The following is a 21,620-nucleotide window of genomic DNA, read 5'->3' on the forward strand; positions in this document are numbered from 1 at the left end:
GGTTGCAGCCACCAACCGTGACAAAAGTTTACCGACACATCCTTATCCTGCCGACAACTTTAGTCGCGGTTGCAGCCACCAACCGTGACAAAAGGTTACCGTCACATCCTTATCCTGCCGACAGCTTTAGTCGCGGTTGCAGCAACCAACCGTGACAAAAGGCCCTCCTAGATAAGCCCCCCCCAGTCTTTTGTCGCGGTTTGAGCCTCCACCCGGGATGAAAGTTTCGCGCGCCACTTCGTTCCCGCCTATTTTCTTCCCGCATTCCCGCCATTTTTCCACTATATATATGTAGGCTTGGACTCATATCTGCAAACCTCATCACTCTCTCCCATGGCTTCCATCGTATGTCTAACACCCCGGGAGGCGGAGGTGCTTTGCGCCTCGAACTACCCCTGCCCGCCCGGCTACCGCGTCCCGACCGGCTGGTTGCTGAGCGCCGGAGGCGTACCGGTCCCTCCTATCCCTCTTGGTGTGCCACGCGAGATGGCCATCACGAACCACTACTATTTCGAGCTCACGCCTGAGCAGCGGAGGAATCCCCAGTGGCATCCCGACTACAGCCCGACTTGGGACAGCTTCTTCATCAATCGGCGTGAGAGGGCGGTTGCCAGGTACGAGGAGGACGGCCCGCCTCCTTCGAACTTCAACGAGGCCGGCCGTCGGATGTGGTGGCGCGGCCGGACTCTCCAGAGCGTCCTGGTCTATCGTGGCCCCCGCCTGCGCTACCCTCAATCCCAGCCCACGCGTGCTCACCCGCCGAGGTTGGACAACCGCGACCCCGATGCTAGCGATGATGACGTCGGCGACTATGATGACTACAGTGGCGAGTATTATAGGGCTAGGCACGACTATGATTGAATGGCTCCAACATTCGAATCTGGCCATTTATCTTAATTTTCAGTTGAGCTCTGTACTTTAATTTCAGTTCAGTCGTAATAAATTTCGTGTCAACCACTTTATTGAACAAACAACCGTCCACGACTTTATAAACTAAATTTAAACTAATAGAACCGACAACGACTTTATTGAAATTACAATAAAATAGATAAATTACTAGTCTAGTCTCAGTCGTCGTCGGAGGTTGTCTCCGTCCAAATGTCATCCCACCGAGGGTCATCTTCGGTCCAAGTTGTATTCGGGTTCTCGAGCTCGAAGTTGGCGACGGCCCGACGGTGGTGCCTGTTGGACCTACGTTGTGCCCTAAGGATAGCGAAGAACGCGTCGGTGTTGTCAACGTCGTTGGGGAACTGCGCCCTCCACTGGCGCATCAACTGCTCGTCGTGCTCGGCGATGGCGATCCTGCGCTGCACCTGGCGGTGCCGTCGACGGTCCTCGTCGTCGACGAGGCACGGCGGTGGCGCGAGGAACTCTGCCTCCTCTAGCGATTCAACATCCGGGAAGTTCATGTCACGCCGTGGCCGCCGAAAACGCCACGCCGCCGCGTCGTAAGCGCGCGCCGCCAGCTCCGGCGTGTTGTACGTGCCGAGGGTGAGGCGGAAGCCACCGGCGCGTATCTCGGTGTAGAACCTACCGTTCGGACGCACTCGAACGCCACGGAAACCGGACGCCCCTCGACGACGTGGAGGCATCCCGGAGATGAATGAGCGGAGGAGGCGGTGGCGACGTGTGGTTGCACCCGCACTCGTCGCTATATATAGCGCACGCGGGGCATGGCACGTGTAAGCCACGGCTACACACGTCGCATGCCGGCGTCGACAGGTGAGGCACGTGGAAGCGGTGGCCACACGTCGCACGACGGCGTCGGCGGGTGAGGCACGTGGAAGCGGTGGCCACACGTCGCACGGCGGCGTCGACGGGACGCGACACGTGGCACGGGGACGCGACACGTGTGGCACGGCGGCGGTGCACATGGGTGAAACATACCCGACTATCAATGTTTCATATGACGCGAGATGCAAATAGGTATATGGATGTCATATTCATGTTCATTACCTTTTTCTGATCAATATTCATATATAAAACATTTGTATTTGAGTTACCATTCAAAAGTTATTGAAATAATAGTTTTATTAATTTAAAATACAAAAAATAAAAGGGTGAAGAGGTATAGATGGGCTGATCCGTGGCACAGCCCATCCAACGGCTCTAGGACGTTGGATTCAAACGGCCAGAGCCGTTGGATGGGCTGTGCCGCGGATCAGCCCCAAAGGCCTTTTGTCGCGGGTGGGGGCTTGACCCGCGACAAAAGGGGGGTGGGTATAAGAGGGCGGAACCACGGGCGGAGCCGCCACCCGCGACTCCTGGAGGCCAACCCTAGACGATTTTGCACCGCCAGGATGCCAAAATTGGCCGCGCCGCCGCCGTCTTCCTCGCCTCCGGCCGCCGCCCTCTGCGCCGCCCCCGCCTCTTCCTCTCGGGCCGCCGCCGTGCCTCTGCCGCCTCTCGCGCCGCGCCTCGGCCGCCGCTGCGCCCTCCTCTCTGCGCCGCGCCGCGCCTCGGCCGCCACTGCGCGTCCTCGGGCCGCCGCCGCCGGCGCCTCAGCTTCCAGCGCGCGCCGCCGTCTGCAAGCCCGAGGTAGTGCCACCGCGCCTGCTCGGGCGCCCTGCCTTTTTTTTCATTTTTTTATACTTAATTGTGTTAATTAGTTATTAATTAGTATGTAATGTAATTAGTTAGTTTAGTTAGTATGTAATTAGTTAGTTTAGTTAGTATGTAATTAGTTAGTCTAATTAGTATGTAATGTAATGTAATTGAGTTAATTTAGTTAGTATGTAATGTATGTTAGTTTTAGTTATGTATGTAATTAGTTCTGTAATTAGTTAGTTAGTTTAATTAGGTTTAGTTAGTTAGTTTAGGTTTAGTTAGTTAATTGATTAGTTTTAGGTTGAAAAATGTTTAGTATATGTATTTACGGTTTTTTAGTATATGTATTTGCTTTATGGATTTAGTTTGTGCCGACACCCTCTCTCCACCGACACCGACACCCTCTCTCGCAAACCGACACCCTCTCTCGCAAACTAGCGTCGCCGACACCCTCTCTCTCGCAAACACGCGTCCACCGACACCCTCTCTCTCTCTCTCTCGCAAACACGCGTCGCCGACACCCTCTCTCTCTCGCAAACACGCGTCACCGACACCCTCTCTCTCTCTCTCTCGCAAACACGCGTCGCCGACACCCTCTCCCTCTCGCAAACACGCGTCGCCGACACCATCTCCCTCTCGCAAACACGCGTCGCCGACACACTCTCCCTCTCGCAAACACGCGTCGCCGATACCCTCTCCCTCTCGCAAACACGCGTCGCCGACACCCTCTTCCTCTCGCAAACACGTGTCACCGATTAGGGTTAGGGTTTGGTTTGTGTTTGATTAGGGTTAGGGTTTGGTTTGTGTTTGATTAGGGTTAGGGTTAGAACATGTACTTATCGATTTAATTCTTTTGCAGAAACAATGGATCCATTCGAACGGGACTTGGAACAGGAAGACATGTTCGTGGACATAATCCGCGATGGTACAGAAGCTGACCGAGAAGACCGCGACTCCGGTGATGGAGAAGCCCGCGGCACCGGTCATGGAGAAGCCGACGGCTCCGGTCATGGAGAAGCCGACGGCTCCGGTGATGGAGAAGCCGACGGCTCCGGTGACGGAGAAGCCGACGGCTCCGGTCATGACGAGGTATTAATGGAATTCTATATGTACATATGTATTGAGGCATTAGTATAGAGGCATTAATGCAATTCTATATGTATTCTCTTAGGCCTCCGAAGATAAGATAGAGAAACGAGGCCCGGCAAAGAAGTTGACCAAAAAAGACCACTTCACAATTGAAGCTATATCACCGGAAGGCCAACCGGTGGTACCCGCGAATTTCGGAGTGACATTCAAAAATCAGTGCGGAGTTGTGGTTAGAGATCGTATCCCGATCACTGTCAGAGAATGGAACAAGACCAAGAATGTGTCCGAAAATCAAGTTGCCGATAGGTACAAAGACACACTTTTCAGCGACCTCATGGCACATTTCACTTTGCCAGATTTGGGATCGGAGTCTGAGAATGCTAAGCAGCGGGCGCTAGTGAAGAAATGGGCTCTTAAGAAGATGGGGGAACTTTTCCGGGCGTATAAGAACCGGTTATGGAAAAATTATAAGAAAGACAAGAAGCCTCCATTATTCGAGAACTACCTAGCGAAGCAGGAGCATAACTGGGAAGAATTTGTGAGGTACAAAGAATCAGAGGAGGCTGTGAACCTGTCAATGAAAAACAAGAAGAATGCAAGCGAAAAGAAATATCACCATCATACGGGGCGAGGGGGCTACGGAGTAGCCATGCCTAAGTGGGATGCACAAGAGGCTGAGATGGAGCTGAACGGGATCACTCCAGAACCCACGCGAGAAGGATGGGACACTAGGGCTCGAAATTGGTTCCTCGCGCATGGCTGTGAGTATGACATGAAGACAGGGAACATTGTTGAAAGTGACACCAGGGTTAGGGTACCCAGGCAAAAATGGATTGAAGTGACGAGAGATATAAAGGCGGGAAAACTAAAGTTTGCTCCCGATAGAGAGAAAGACTTGCTGACGCTTGTCCTCGGTAATCCTGAGAAGGGAGGACGAACAAGAGGCTTCGGCCCTAGTGTTCCGTGGTCGCTTGGGTTTCCGGCCGACGCGGAGACTTATAGAAGCCGAGCGAGAGCTAAACAACGCCAGCTGGAGGTGCAGAATGACCGGATGGCCGAGTTCCAACGCCGACTTGACCAGCAGCAGCGGGAGCTTCAGCAGCAGCAGCGGGAGATAAATGAACTAAAAGGACAGCGCCCGCCAGATAATACCGCTGACATATCTCAGCGACGAGACAGCAGCGTGGCCGACTCGGAGGCCCCTCCTACACGGATGATGATAGATGCCGGTCCTGGCGACCCCTTGGATGGAATCAAGGAGCAAACACCTTGTGATCTCCATGAGGTGTTCAGGAAGGTTTCTGTTAAGGTAGCGGTCGGCTATGTCTTACCGGCATTTGGACCTGAAGGTGAGCCGGCAACATGGCATGGCAATCCGATTCCAGCTGGCTATGCTTGTGTCGGGGTGGATTCAGTTGTCCCGTCGTGGGAGACATTGGAGCTCGATATCCCTGGAGGTGATGGGGGGCTTACACTCAGAGAGGTGCTGGGAGAAATCATTCTCTGGGAAAAGAAGAACATCAGGCTGCCAGGCTGGGTAGCACCTAGCACCAGTCGTCCCAGCAGGTCACCATCACCTCCTCCAGGTGATCGCAGGCCACCATCACCTCCTCCTACTGATCACATGTCGCCACCATCACCCCGTGGGTACGACGTCAACCACGACATTGGTAGTCCATCTCCATCTCTAGCGCCGCCGCCTCCGCCCACTAAGACTCGGAATGCACCCAGCCGGAAGCGTTTCAAGAGTCCTGTCCGCAAGATGTCGCCCCTCCCAAAAGTACCAAAGGTTCCTCCCCCCCGTCCTTACGATCGTACCCCGGAGGAAAATGATGCCATTGTTAAGAAATACAATTATGATTTTTTTCATAAGCCAAAACCTCCTGCGCCAGAGCCATACACAGAGAAGCAAATAGAATATGCTACTAGTTTTCTGAACACACCATCGCAGTATGAGTTACACGAGAAGAAGGATGACTATACACGCACTCTTGCGAAGGTAATTGACCAAAAGAAGGATGAAAAGGCTAAGGAGAAGGACATTGCTGGCACGAGCAAATCATCAGCTAGAAGTGCAGCTGAGAAAAAGTCAAGTTCAACAAGTGCACCCCTCAAGGCCAAGCAAACGACCAAAGGCAAAAAGAGAAAGGAAGTTCCCCTCCTCGGTGCTCAGCCCAAACAATCGATCCCAGCACTCAAAGTGCTTAATGTTCCCAAGGTGTACCAGGAACATGGTGGTATCGATATGGAAGAAGCTGCAAGGCTAGCGGCTTCATGTTCAGTTACCGTGGAGGAATTGCTACTTGCAGCAGATGCTGCACTACCCATTGCTGATATAGCTCCTAAATTTGTCTACGGGGCCGACTTGGTCAGCAGAGAGCAGCTGCATAAACTGCCAACACATATGCGGAATTTGCATCAGTGGTACCTTGATGCATGCAAGGAGAACATAATGTACATCGTGGCGAGTATACCATGGGAATATTACTACCGAAAGGAGGAGATCCATATTGAGATGAATGAACTCGCAGCTTATTCAATCTAGATGCCCTCGACAAATCTCTCATGAGTTGCTATTGCTTGTAAGTTGTTAACTACATATAAGTTCATTTTCATTCAGTTCATGTTCGTTTTCATTGCATATATATACTCATTATATCTTATGTGTTCTCTTATGCAGACTGAAGATCAGTGACTGCAAAAGTAATAATATTATCAATGTTGGGTTTATTGACCCAGATAAAATACATGTTGAAACGGTGAAGCATAAACACGAAGAAACGGGGGGAAACCTACTAAGGTTTTTGGGGGAGCAATATTTCTGTGATTCAATATTGTTTCCTTACAACTACGAGTGAGAGTCTTAATGATCTTTTATGCACATTCAATTTTTCTTACTCGATGTTATGTGTAATTCCTGACGTATATGCATAACATGTGCAGCTTCCACTGGATTCTACTAGACATTCAACCTGATAAGGGAATAGTTGAAGTAAAAGACCCACTGAGTAGAGGCGTGGACGGGTTCCAGGACTTGCAGAAGTTGCTCCAAGTGTAATTTCCTTCATCACCGCGCTTTATCTTTCGTGAGATATCAATTAATTTTCCACTCATTCAATCATTCTTTTGCCTGGCAGGGCTTGGCAAGCTTTGAAGAATCATCATAAGGAGATTACCTTTGCAAAGAAGCTAACATTTACTCCTGTACCGTGCCCCCAGCAGCCACAAGGGACGAATCTATGTGGATACTACGTCTGCGAGTCCATTCGCATGTTAACCAACGAGAAGCGAGAACAAAAATAAATTCGACGTAAGCAATAACATTCACAACTTTATTTATTATCATCAATATTTCGTTATCAAGACTGATATAGTCATACTCATCTCATTTTCGTATATAGGTCGACTTCATGCGGGACAGACTCCAACCAAAGGAACACGCACTAGGAATCGCGGAGGAACTGGCGGGACTTTTGGTTAGAGAAGTAATAAACAACAAAGGCTTGTTTAGTCCAAATAGATGCTCTACCTCCAAATAGACGGTCGTTAGTACCGCTTGTCGATCGTGAGCTCCATGTATATATGTAGGGAATCTACGAATATGTGTAAGGGGAATCGACTTTTGCTTCCAATATTTGTTTGATCGATCTATATATATATAATGAATGAACGTGTACAACTTCTAGTAGCGTACAAATATATGCAACTTTTATTTTCGAACGAAAAAAATGAAATAACAGGCGGTCGGTGGCGGGGGGAGGGGTGCTGCACCCCTCAAACCCTAAAGCAGCAGCGTTGTGCGCGCGCCACGTAGAGGGCCTTTTGTCGCGGGTGGTAATACCGCCCGCGACAAAAGGGCCTGTGCCCTGCGCGCCCCGCGGCTGCCACGTGGTGGACCTTATGTCGCGGGTCGTAAGCGACCCGGGACAAAAGGTTGACCCTTTTGTCGCGCCTCTCTTGTCGCGGCTGGCCGCCCGCGACAAAAGGCGCTTACCACCCGGATCAAATGGCCTGTTTTCCACTAGTGGAAGGTAATGTCACACTCTTTGTCATTTTCTATGCATATAACACCCAACCCCTTATCCCTCCTTGGAATACTATATAAGATAAAAAAAACTAGAAAAAGCAACTTACTATTACAAACATGTACCACAAGGATCTAAAAATCTACGGATTTATGGCTACCGTCCTCTAATGACATATCCGTGTGAGATATGAGCAAGATTTCGGTTTTGGCTGAAATAAATTCCCGAGGGGTCAGGAATTCCAATTACTGGACAAATTCAAAAACCAAATTTTGAATTCAAATTCCTTAGTGTCACCATTTGCCAAGGGTTCTTGTTAAAATTCAAAAAAAATCAAAATGGATTTTATTGCTCGGTATGATCATTTACCGGAGGGTGCTCGGGAAATCAGGTTGCAGGGCGACCAAAGTATTGTGTCTGAGGATATGTACTCCCCTTATAAAAAATTATGGTGTTTGTAGATGGAAATATCATTCTAGAGACCGTAAACAATGTGTACATTATGATAAAAATTAGAGACGTGCTATTTTATAGATACTATTATTGTTATCTTAATTTCAAATCCCTATGTAGAAACAATGTCATCTCATTGACAATAATATGACAATGTTTTAATTGTTTTAAATAAGGACATGAAATGAAACATAGCAATAAATATAGTATTAGGGATTCCAAACAAATATGTAAATACACTAAGATATTAATAATTGGCTAATTAATACTCCCTCCGTCCCGTTTTAATTAACTTGGGGAAGAAAAACGCTTCAGAAATTGATTTTACATTTCCGTCCTATACAGTGTCAAAATTTAAAACAGACTGCCTAAGATCTCCTATCCGTGAGATCCATTCCACCAGCTCGCCAATCGATCCATGGATCCAATCGAGGGAAACAGAGGCGTGCAGGTGGAACAACCGCTGGGAAACGGAGGCGTCCGCCGTGTCGCCGCCGGGCCCGTGGCGCCCCGCTGCAGTGGAGGTGGAGCGGCGCCTGTGCTGCTGCTTCTTGACGAGCAGGCGCACCAGGAGGTGGAGCAGGCCCGAGATGAAGAAGACCACCGCGAGGATGACGATGATGAAGAGCACCGCCGGGCTGATCTTGCCTCCGCCGGGCTGATCTTGCCGCCGCCGCTGCCGGAGCTCTGCGGCGGCTGTGGTGGCGGTGGGGGAGGGGCGGCGGGGTAGGCATTAAACGGGGTGAGCGAGTCCTTGGCGACGAAGGCGCCATGGAGGCGGCGCGGGTACGGATGCGTGGCCGCCGCCGTGGTCACGTGGGATCTGATCCGACAGACAGGGCAACCAGCCCGAGATGCGATCTTTGGCGGGGCCAGCGACGAATCCTGTCGGAAAAAGGATGCGGAAGGAGTAGGGCGGGCGGGCGGGTAGGGAGTAAAAAACAACAGGGTTTTTTTTTGCAAAATTATGATCGAGTTAATTAAAACGGGACGGAGGGAGTACTATCTATAAAATAGCAGGTTTCGAATAAATATGTTAGATATTCGAAAGAAGGATGTAAATATAATAAAAATTATTAATTGGATAATAATTAATACTATCTAAAATAAGATGGCAATGCTGAAATGGTTCTAAAAAAGGGGTGTGAAATGAAGATAACAATATATATATATATATATATATATATATATATATTAGCGATTGCAAAGAAGGATGTAAATGTAATAAAATGTGATTTATTGGCTAATAATTAATACTATCTAAAAAATAGCATGTTTATAATTTGGTCATAACATACATGGTTTTTAGGTCCATGTAGTGATATTTTTGTTTACAACCATTTTTTATCTTTATAGGGGAGTACATCTCCTCATACCTTTAATTATGTCGTTAGCCAACCGTACCCTAGATTTTATAGATCCTCGTGCTACCTATATGTAGTAGTTTCTTGTCTTCAAGTTGTTAATCTTAGTATGCCGAGGAGGGAAAGCGGTTGGATGCCATGTGCATATTGATGAAAAAGAGCATGTCAATGATGCTTGCAAGTGCACAAGAGGGTTGAAGCACACTTTGGTGGAAGTATTACTGTCCGAATGAAGGTCATAGGCAAGTGTTAATATTTGTTTTCTCCGCTCCCTGATTCTTTTATTTTGTCATTTCTATATCATGTTTAGAGTTTTTATGTTGACTTGCTTCTATGGTGTCTTTCACCGTCCTTTTTATTGTTGTTATTGTTGTTGTTATCCATCCATGCTCCACAATAGATTTTGTTCAAAGAAAATGTCATTGAAGAACAAGTCGTTTCGTGGTTATCTTACTGAATGTTGGGATTTTATGAACATCTATTCCTCCTAGTTTGACCCTGATGTCTTCTTGAGATATTATAATGGAGGCATATCTATTTCCAATACAGGTACCAGTGCTGATCCAATCTCACACATTCGAATTGGTTCCTCGTTCAATCAAGCACACTTCCAATGTTGACCCAGTTTGTGTGTAATCCAGCAGTTAGCTTATTACCTTAAAGCCAATACTTTTCGCTGCGTAAAACTGAACTTAATAAAAAATACGAAAATTCCACCGATCTATTAATACTTCCTCCATTCCACCAAAAGTGTCTTAAATTTAGGTAATTTTATCAAAATTCAGATATATCTACCTAGTAGATAGTGTCTAGATACATTCAATTTTCAACAAAGTTAAGACACTTTTGGTGGGACGGAGGGAATAGAAAGGACCTACAAATATAACAAAATCGTACGTTGGCGTTTTTTCACTAGTAAAAAAAGGACCTTTAGTCCCGGTTCACAACGGGCTTTAGTCCCGGTTGTGCAACCGGGACTAAAGGGTCGAGACTAAAGGCACCCCCCGCCCCCTAGTCTCGGTTGCTTACGAACCGGGACTAAATGTCCATCTACGTGGGTTCTGCTTGTCTGGGCGAAAATGTATCCAGTTGATTTTTTCTAATTTTATTCCACTCAATTTTTTTTCTATTTTTTCAGAATTTCTATTATTTCAGTTATTTGCATAGTTTAGTCTCTATCTACAATTATCTCTATTCAAATTACTTACTCTTGATCAAACTTTCCGGTCGGTCACCCATCTTCCCACTACTCTAGCACTAGCACGCTTAACTTTCGAGTTCCATTCCGTCCCGCATCCAAGTACTTCGCACGCATGTATGTGATACTAGTATCATATCAATCCTATTAACATATTAGTCGATGTCACATTTCTTTATTGTTTGAATTTCAGATAATTCTTTTAATAAACAAAAGTAATGATGTAATAATAATCTTTAATAAATAAATAAATATTAAATTTTTAATTTGTATTATTTTTTAATTATTTTTATATTTTTTTTGCCAAACCTAAAACCTAAAAATTTGAAAATCTAAAAATTGGGTAAAAGTAATAGTAATATTTATGCAGGATGCAATTATTAATTTTAATTTTTCAAACAATAAAAAATATATAAAATCCGTAATTTATAGCAAAAACTAATATCTTCCTGCTTTTGTATTTTCATTTGGAATTTTGAGAATCTAAAATTTGGCTAACCGGGTAAACCATTTTGATATATTATACATTTTTTTCCGATGTCGTAAGCAAAACTTAATGCGGTTTTACCATTTTTTAAACCTTTTTTTGCAAAAAAGTAAAAATTCAAATTTCTTAATTTCACCGAATAGTAGGTTGCATAACATACAAAAAAACTGAAAACATTTTATTTTTTGAATTTTCTATCATTTTGTTTTATATTTTACAAAGCAAAAAAAAGGTGATCCACGGGGGTGTGCGTGTGTGTGAAGGTTGCGTGGGGAGTTAAAAAGCAGGAAAAACCTTTAGTCCCGGTTGGTAAAGGGTACCCTTTAGTCTCGGTTGGGGACACCAACCGGGACTAAAGAGGCTTGCGCTGGCCGCAGCCCACCATAACCCTTTAGTCCCGGTTGGTGGAGCATTAAACTTCGGTTCGCCTGCAGAACCGCGACTAAAGACCCCATTAGTCGCGGTTCGAATATTTTGGGACTAAAGGGGTCGTATGGAAGGCCTTTTATCTACTAGTGTTTCCTTCTTTCTATAAAGTGGATCAGAGAGATGGCGAAAGAGGGATGAGTTGTTCTCTCACATCTCGCATAACTGCAGGCTGGTGTATATGTATTACAGTGAAACCTTCCGCAGTTCCACTACTACGCTGTGTGTATGCTCATGGTCCATGCTCATTTCTGTTCCAGACAAAATTTTTTTTCGATAAAGGAGCTTAGCCCCAGCCTCTGCATCAATAGATGCACACGGCTTGCTTTATTAAAAAAACAAAGTATCAAGTCATAGTATATCCAAGAACCCTTATTACAATCACGGAAAAGCTAAGGTCGATACATGAATCAACCAGCTGAAAATACGGCAAATAGAGAAGCTATGCATTTGCTATTCTATTAAGATGCCGCCACCCAGTAGCCTGGAAAAAGAAGTCCTGAGCAACCACTAGCATCCGGTTGCATCCAATAACCATAGCCTCCCGCTGTTTCACTGGGAGGAGTAAAACCCATTGCTGAATTGAATGAGCAGCCCGCCGGATAACCTGCAAAAATTAGTTCCATTTTGTTTGTTAAAGATAATATCATTTCTGGTTCTCCAAATAGCCCAACAAAGAGCTGAAACAGCAATCCGAATTTTCTGTTTATCCCTTTTCCTCACCCCATTCAGCCATCTACCAAACATATTAGTAATGTTAGCTGGTGGAGGAATATTGTAAGCAAGGTACATCATACGCCAAACAATCTTCGCAAAAGGGCATTCAATAAACAAATGATTAACGGTTTCCATGGAATCACAAAAACAATATTTTTGACATCCTTTCCACTTCCGTTTAGCTAAATAATCCTTAGTTAGTAGCACCTTATTACTTAGGAACCACATAAAAAAATTAATTTTGAGAGGAATCTTTAGCTTCCAAAGATACCCGCGAAGATAGACAATATTTCCATTCATCCAATCAAGGTACATAGACCTAACTGAAAAAATGCCAGAATCCGTAAGCTTCCAAATAAACTTATCAGATTCAAATGATAAATCAATTGTAATCAATCTTTGGCATAAATGTAACCACTGCACCCACTTATTATCATTCAATCCTCTTCTAAAAGAAATATTGATAGGTTCAGTCGCCAACACAGTCGAAACTAACACATTTTTATGTTGGATGATAATATATAAAGCTGGATATTGTTGAGATAGTGGCGTGTCTCCTAGCCATACGTCCTCCCAGAACCTAACAGATGTCCCATCGCCCACTCCAAAATAACCTCTCTGGAAGAAATCCTCTTTCACATGCATGAGACCTTTCCAAAAAGGTGAGTCTGTTGGTTTGACCTCAACTTGTGATAAAGTTTTATTTTGAAGATATTTGTTTCTTAAGAGCTGCTGCCACATGCCCTCCTCTGAAAAAAGTTTGAACAGCCATTTGCTTAATAAACATTTGTTTTTCAATTCCAATACCTCAATACCCAATCCACCTTGATCCTTTAGTCTACATAATATATTCCATTTAGATAATCTATATTTCTTTTTATGTTCATCGGATTGCCAGAAATTTTTTGATCTATAGTAATCTAACCTCTTCCTCACCCCAATTGGGATTTCCAAGAAGGAAAGCATGAACATAGGAAGGCTTGTAAGAACTGAATTAATGAGGACCAACCTATCACCATAAGACAACATTTTACCACGCCAGCTCCCCAAATTGGAGGCAAATCGAGTTTCAATAGGGTTCCACTCCGCATTCCGCAAAGTCCTATAATGTAACGGAATCCCCAAGTACCTCAAAGGTAAGGTTCCAGACTCACACCCAAAAATGTTCCGATACTGTTCCTCCATATCTTTGGCCTTACCAAACGCAAAAATTTCACTCTTATGAAAGTTAATCTTTAAATCAGATAATTGTTCAAATATGCATAAGACTAGTTTCATATTAACAGCCTTAGCAATATCATGCTCCAAAAACAAAATCGTATCATCCGCATATTGTAAAATGGATATTCCACCATCAATCAAATGTGGCAGCAAACCCCCCACTTTTCCTTCATCCTTAGCTCGAGCAATAAGAATCGCTAACATATCAGCGACAATATTAAACAGAATTGGAGATAGAGGGTCCCCCTGGCGTAGTCTTTTCCTAGTTTGAAAGTTATGGCCTATGACATCATTAACTCTTATACCGACACTCCCCCCTTGCACAAATTGTTTTATTCTATCACACCAAATAGGATCAAATCCCTTCATACGTAACACTTGCTGGAGAAAAGGCCATTTAACCTTATCATACGCCTTTTCAAAGTCAATTTTAAAAATCACCCCATCTATATTTCTTCTATGCATTTCATGAATTGTTTCATGTAGAACCACCACACCTTCAAGAATGTGTCTACCAGGGATAAAAGCAGTTTGTGTAGGTCTAATTACTTTTTGGGCAACCTCAGAAATACGGTTTGTTGCAACTTTAGTAAAAATCTTAAAACTCACATTAAGCAAGCATATGGGCCTATATTGTTGAATCTGAGTTGCATTTTCCTTTTTAGGTAGTAAAGTAATCACCCCAAAATTCAGCTTGTATAGAGGCAAATCCCCCTTCTGAAAGCTCTCAAATAAAGCCATCAGATCAGTTTTAATCACCCCCCAAAAATGTTGATAGAGCTCTGCAGGGAAACCATCTGGTCCAGGTGATTTATTATGTTCCATTTGAAATATAGCATCATGAACCTCCTCCATAGAAAAGTTCTTAATTAGCAAAGTATTCTCCTCCGCCGTCAATTGCGGAATATCCTCTATTCTGTCTTCATCCAACGAGACTGAACTAGGATCAGGATTTCCAAATAGCTTTTTATAATATTCCGAGATGTATACCCTTAGATTATCATCCCCAGCAATAGTACCCTCCTCTTGTTCGAGTTGATATATTTTCTTTTTCCTATATTTGCCATTTGCTATGAGGTGGAAATATTTGGTATTATCACCCCCTTCCTGGATATATTTTACTTTAGCCCTTTGTGCCCACTTAATCTCTTCCTCTCGACGGATCTTATTCAAATTCTCGTTAGCTTTTTTTAGCTCCTGGCGCTCAACAGGTGATAACGACATCGTTTCCGCCTTAATATCCAAAGTGTCTATGATGCTCAAAAGCCGTTCTTTCTCCCTCTTATATTTTCCACTTAAATTTTTAGCCCAACCGCGTAAGAAACGGCGCAAATGCCTTATTTTATTTTGCCATGTTTGAATTGAAGTCCTTTGCAATTAGCTCATCAAAACCCTCTTGTTCTAACCATGCCAACTCAAACGAGAACCGTGGTTTATTACCTAGGTGTGCCTGTATCCCCGCATCAATCAAAAGCGGTGTGTGATCAGAACCAGAGCGAGTCAAAGCTCGGACACTAACCAACGGGTATTTCTGTTCCCATTCGACACTTACAAGAACCCTATCCAGTTTTTCGTATGTTGGTTGTTCTCTTCTACTTTCCCAGGTAAATTGTCGTCCAGACAAAGCAATTTCTCTTAGATTAAGATTATCAATAATCCCGTTAAAAATAAAAGGCCAGCGAGGGTTAAAATTATCATTACTTTTATCCTCTGGTTTTCTCAAGATATTAAAATCCCCCGCTAATAACATAGGCATTGTTTCAGACTCACAAGTTCTCACTAACTCAGCCAGGAACTCATATTTATTTTTATCTTGTGCAGCACCATACACCGGCACAAGCAGCCATTGGAAACCATCTTTTTTAGAAGTAATAGACAGCTTAACACAGTAGTCTCCACTATCCACCCTATTTACCACCAAAGTTGTCGTGTTAATCCCTACAAGAATTCCGCCCGACCTCCCATGTGGCGGCAAACAAAACCATGCAAACTCCTTACCCGCTGCTAAGTCTCGTAAAAAATGAACCGCAAAATTAGACCTTCCTGTCTCAAGCAAAGCAATAAAATCAAGGTCATACTCCCTTATCGATTCCTTAACAAATAAATGTTTTCCTGGATCTTTAAACCCTTCACTATTCCACGTCAATCCTCTGAGATTTGTCATTGTAATTTTGATGGTTTTACCCTAACACGGTTACTCCTTCTAACATTTTTCTTATCATACGATTTTCTTTTGCGTTGTTTTTTCTCCCTACTAACAACTTGAGGGATCTGCACATCTACATCACTCACAAGGTTCTCCTCATCTTCCAAATCATTACAAAAATCAGACGCACGTGACACCGCTAAACAAAGAATATCATTTGCTTGATTTTTTTCGGATTGATCATTACATTTTAACATTGTGAGTGATCTCTGTAACTCAAAATCTTTTATTAATTTAGCTGACTTAATGCAATCAGAGGTAGAAACACCCAACGAAACCCCCAAAGACCTAGCATTTTCAATAATATGTTCCTCCGAAAAGGACGAAATAGAGTTTAATTTCGAGGTAGACATACCTATCACTGGCGTCTCCGCACGTTTTTTTGCAATCATCATCGCCCTCTCCATTTGGGTCATATCGGCATTGGGCTGAGTGCGCAGTCTTCCACTCGACCGCACATCCCGGCTCGCCTCCTCCTGGATCCCTCCAAAAGCAACAATTTGCTCTTTAGTATACAGCTTGGTCTTCGGCACCTCTTTAATCATACCAACCATAGTCGGTACAGCAGCATAGTCACCCTGTAAAGTATTATTTGTATGCTCAAAAAAGGATTCACCCAAATTCGTAAACGTCTGCTGTACATACAGAGAGTTTTTCACCTTAGCTTGCACTGTCGACTTAATCGTCGTAGCAGATTGATTAGGTACAGGCGTGTGTATGAGCTTGTCAATTCCATGCACAGCTGGCCGAGTTGCTGCTGTGTCTCCGCACACAGGCACTCCACGTCCCTGAACCGACGTCTTCCCTAAGCCAGGCAACGGCGTGCGCGACTGTCCAGGCGACAGCGTGCCGCAAGCCGCCCCGCCCGTCGCTGCATGCCCCGGGGTGCGTACAGCATGCAGCCCTGGCATGATCGACGTCGGCTTCAGCGCCGTGACTCCAAAACTCGGCGAATTTGGTCCATACACCAAATGACGTGACTCCGCAGGTGCAAGATTCTGGCTAGCAAGAGGAGGAATCTGTGCATACTCTTCAGCCTCCTCCGCCACATTGCTAAAAGCAGAAAAAAGATATTTAGGACTAATACAAGAATTATATGAACTCAAAAATACATCATCATACCTAGGTGTATTTTTAGAGTGAGACACCACTTTGATCACATTATCCCCAACACATGCATTACCGTTCTCGAACACTTGCAAACCCACTGATTTAGCATTTAAATTCTGCTGAGAATTAATCTCTTTTTCATCATTTTTCTCGCTGCTATTCTTAGTCCTCTTAACAGTATGATCAACCTCAGTACCTCCAGATTTGTCATGAGTATGAGAGTGGGAGTCATCATCTCCCCCATCTCCCTGTACCTCCGACATAGTGACATCATTATTATTGGTAAATTGCCCCTCTACCTCAAACCTCAGCCGAAAAAACTCATGCTTGATCTTGAGATCCCATGATGCAGGAATAAGAGTAGTATCAAGACAAGTTATAAACATACGCAAAACATTATTTTTTCTTGTGAAGGAAATATCAATATCCTTAGTCTTGCCAAAAACATCACCAAGTGCCCAAAGAGCAAGATAATCATCAAGAGCTACCGGTGGTAGTCCATACACTCTTACCCACACATCCTCATGAACCCATGCAGGTTGAATCTCCTTCTTCCAAAAATCAAATAAGTGTACAATGGTGGAGTCTGGGACATGAAACCTTCCAAAGTGTTGAACCCTGACTAACTCCACTTTACTCGGAAAATTAACTCTGAACACTTTCTCTTCCATCTGTTCTACCTCCCACTGGTACTGAGGGTCAGGAACAATCCACTGTAGATGATTAATCAATTGCTCAACAGAAAGCTCACCACCTGACACCTCTACTCTGCCCAACCTAGTGTTTTCCACCCTTGGCCTAACAGAAGCTGACAGAGGTAATTCCCAAAAAGCAAGGTCCGGGTGACCCATACCATACATATTAAGACGAGGTTTAGGAGCTCGGAGTAGTGGACAATCCTTAGAAGCATGCTCCGGTCTTTGGCAGCACTCACATAGCACCACCTCACAATCATTGAGGAAGTGCCCCGTTTTGCGGCACCGAAAACAACTCGGCCCTTTCTTTTTAGTTGCTGCAGCAAACTCCGCCTCTGTGAGATTTTCAAAATCCCCACCCGAAACGCAACCTGCCACTGCCATAAGCACCTCCTCCGCCCTCTGAGCCCCTTGCTGCAATTGCCCTTGCCCAATAGAATTGTTATGTATCAACCCCGGCATAGGTTGCGCCCTGGCAATACCAGGTTGCCGCGCCACCGGCGGCACCGATAGAGCAGGACCATCCTTATTAACCTGCTGGTGAGCAACTGATTGTGTAGCCACGGTTTGTGAGGAATCTGGGCGTCCAACCAATTGGCGAGCAAAAGCTTCCGCGGCATCAGACACCATTTTCTGTTGTACTTCTGTTAAACCTGAGACATTGGCAGCATACCTACCACTCCCATTGGCAGACACGAAATTTGCATTATTATTTGAAACAGGTCTTCGAGCATGGAAGTTACCATTGTTCCCAAATTGGCGCCGAGCATCTGCCCGGTTGTTGTAACCTTGGAAATTACGGTTGTTCCCGCCAGCATATGATCTACCCGGCCCGGCTCGAAAAACACCATCAGAGAACACATTGTTACCTTGATCAGCACCCTGGCCTGCCCCATGACCATCACCGGCTGTTCCACTAGGGCCGCCCTCATAGAAATTTGCCCCTCTGCCTCCCTCGTGGAAGCCTCCCCCTCTGCCTCCACGCCCTCCTCCATCGCCAGCATACCCGTCCTGCCATCCAGAGCCACTCCGTCCACCATACTGCCCCATGGCGTATAGGTCTACATACGCACCGTATGCATTACAGGGAATTTGAGTATTTGACTACTACAAGGCTGTGTGGAATTAAGGCATTGCGATACCTGTCACCGTGTTCACTCACGTATGCATCTACACCGTCGTCTTTCTCCGTGCTTTACACGCATACATACGCACGACCTCACATCACCTGCTACTTCCGCAACAATCGAGCACCTTCGTCCAAGGTCTCCAGCTTCAATCGTGGAATGTCTGGCGTTTCATGTAGTTAGAAATGTGTGGCAAAGAGGACTCTGAAGTTTCCAGGGTACCCTTTTGTTATCACCGTCACGATGCGAGAGCTCCGGAAGATTCGAACGATTTAGGTTACGTGCGCATGCCAGTGCGGTGTTGGCTTCCTGAGAGAACCCCATGTCCCCATCGCATGTCGTCTGCAAGCCGGTGTGCGACTGGCTATCGTCCTGCTTTTTTACTATATATAACCGATTCTTGCAGTGATGGTGCCATGTTGACTCTTGTTCGGAATTGTCTGGTACCTCTCCTCTGCGTGCATGGTTGATCGGCAGCAGACAACTTTTCGGCCCTTGTGCTCCTGGCTCGCTGGGTGGAACTCTGGGAGAGCTTACCTCATCTATTTTCATAAATATTACTGTATTTGGACAACTGCTAAACCAATTGATTAGAAAGAAAACGGTCAAGATACCCACACTACTCGGTTTATCAGAGTAAACCCGGTCAAAAATCCTGCGGCGAGCCACAACCGGAATGTGAATAGTACATGATACGGCTTTGCTGCGAACACAAAGATTCGGAGAACACCAACACCATCAACCCTAGTACCAAATGCTCAGTTGCTCACTCTAGGTTGATATCTCCAACACCGGCTTTGCTCCAAAGCTTCATGTATTCCAGGATCCTTGAAGCCAGATTGTCTTCGTTGCATTGCTTGCTGATGTTGCCAAAGACTAGCATTCTGCTGCTTCCACAAGCTCTAGCACACCAAGATTACCCATGCGTCAAAGCATCTCTTATTCTTCTTGTTGAGCGGGGTTCTCTCTGCTAGCCACCAAGCCTCAAGCTGATGCTCATGCACCCGGATGCAGAAAGGGATCTGCAATGACTGTATACACATATGCCAGACTTGCCTCGCAGAAACGCATTGTAGCAGTATGTGATCAATATCATCTACCCCCTGAAAGAATAAGTACCATGCCTCGCCCGACGATCCGAAGTCCAAAGCCTGCGCCGTATTGCTAGCAGACCGAAAATTCTGCACTTAAGTGGCACCCTACAGCCGCTGCCGCGAAGAATTCCTCTCCCGAGCACAGCCTTTCGTAGGTAGATTTTGCAGAGTACACTCCTGATCGAAGCTGCGCATGGCCAACTGAAGCTGTCCTCCCTCTGCATATTCCTGTGCACCTCTCCTATTTTTAGACACAGAAGTACGATCTCTAGGGCAATCACCTGGGACACTTGTCCCAAAATATCAAGAAGCCAAATGTTTTCAACAACTCTAGCATCCACTGTACGCTTGTTTATTGCTCTGGTGCCCACCAAGTCCGCTAGGTGCAATGTCAAACGTTGTGAAGCTTGATAGCCATCGTTCTGATGGGAGTGTCGTGTTCCGGAAGACTCCGCTGGCGCTCCATTGGGCAATTCATGCCCGGAGATTGCTGGATCGGGTGAGATTCGGTCGTGCGCACCCATGTTTTTATTCTCTGGCCGTTTAGTTTCAGAGGGAGCGCTTCGAAGTTCAGCTGGCTGTTAATATCATGGAACACGTTTTCGTTCTGTGGTGCTGGCGGAGAATGTCATGGAAGTCGAGATCTCAGGACTAGCTATGGTGGTTCGAGTCTGGGTGGCGATGAGGAGTTGGCTTGGTGATTCGTGATTTGAAGCAGCGGTATGTATGTGGGGCGACTACACAAGAGAAATTCAAAGTCTTACCTCTCAGGGTGAAAATCCAAGGTCTGACCTTAATTGGTTGTGTCTGGCAGTATCCTTGTTGAAGGCATTGTTTTGAGAGTGAGGATTTTCTTCAGGGTGAAAACCCAAGATCTATGATCGGGCGACGACGGCGCTTGTGTACTGTTTCCTTCTTGGAGGCATCGCTTTTCGAAAAGCTGAACTTCTGGTGTTGTCTTGGTAGTGTTAGTGTCGTTGTTTTAAGGAATAGATTACTGTAGCGGGACTTTTCTTTTTTGTAATTCTTCTTTCTTTTTTGGGTTGTGTGCATCCGTAATGTCGCTAGAGCAATGCGTTGTTGCAGAGGCTAGGTGTAATTGGTATCTCCGCGATGTTAATATATACTCTTTATCGAAAAATCTTGTCCCTCCAGAAAAAAAAAAGAACTGCTAACGTTACCGATCTGGAATATGGCCGGACTCTGAGAAACTTCTTGGGTTGGTTTATCAGTTATGGCCAGGAGGCCTTGCCAAAGTCGGCTAGCGTCCGTGGGCCTCAGCCATTCGCATCATGCCCGGAGTGCCAAACCTTGTAACTTGAGGTTCTTGATCCTAGGCCACCAAAGATTTTCGGTTTACAGATGCCGTTCCAGTTTTTTCTATAATAGAAATATATTAATATCGAGACATACCAATTACAGCTAGTCTCTGAAACAACGCAATATCTTAATGATAGTACGGATACACACAGTCAAAAAAATAAAAAATAAAACTAAGAAACAAAAAGTCCTCAAGCCTAGAAACAACATCCATCACCAAGACAACAGCTCAACTCCAGTCTCTCCAAAAGCGACGCCTCCAAGAAGGGAACAGTGCACAAGCGCCGTCATCGTCCAATCCAATGATCTTAGGTTTTCACCCTGAAGATAGTCTCCGCCTTCAACAAGGACATTGCCAGACACAACCAATTGAGGTCAGATCTTGGATTTTCACCTTGAAAGGTAAGACTCAGAACTTCACCTATGTTGCCACCCCACTATCAGACTGCTACTGCGAAACCCATAACACCAAACAAGTCCCTCAACAGCATGGAGACTCGAACCTCCATTGCTAGTCCTCCAATCCGGCCTTCACGATATT

General features: G+C 45.3%; 1 protein-coding gene across 1 annotated transcript; it reads right to left on the reverse strand.

The window, feature by feature from the left end:
- Positions 1 to 11,886: 11,886 nt before the first annotated feature.
- Positions 11,887 to 18,588, reverse strand: LOC127339237 (uncharacterized). Its single transcript, XM_051365110.1, has 4 exons — positions 16,856 to 18,588; positions 16,393 to 16,786; positions 16,089 to 16,311; positions 11,887 to 12,196 (listed from the first exon to the last, which is right to left on the reverse strand). Exons 1-4 carry the CDS (start codon positions 18,586 to 18,588, stop codon positions 12,051 to 12,053), a joined length of 2,496 nt encoding a protein of 831 aa, XP_051221070.1. The 3' UTR covers positions 11,887 to 12,050.
- Positions 18,589 to 21,620: the final 3,032 nt, after the last annotated feature.

The sequence above is a fragment of the Lolium perenne genome, chromosome 3, assembly GCF_019359855.2.
Source record: "Lolium perenne isolate Kyuss_39 chromosome 3, Kyuss_2.0, whole genome shotgun sequence".
In the NCBI taxonomy this organism is placed as follows: domain Eukaryota; kingdom Viridiplantae; phylum Streptophyta; class Magnoliopsida; order Poales; family Poaceae; genus Lolium; species Lolium perenne.

What these genes read in the sequence shown, in the direction of transcription:
- LOC127339237 (XM_051365110.1), bottom strand. Translation starts at nt 18,588, where the DNA reads ATGGGGCAGTATGGTGGACGGAGTGGCTCTGGATGGCAGGACGGGTAT. An exon ending in CACTCTAAAAATACACCTAG is followed by an intron (nt 16,787 to 16,855) that starts GTATGATGATGT and finishes TTCTGCTTTTAG; the next exon opens with CAATGTGGCGGAGGAGGCTG. An exon ending in TGCGGAGACGCCAGTGATAG is followed by an intron (nt 12,197 to 16,088) that starts GTATGTCTACCT and finishes TAATTTTTGCAG; the next exon opens with GTTATCCGGCGGGCTGCTCA.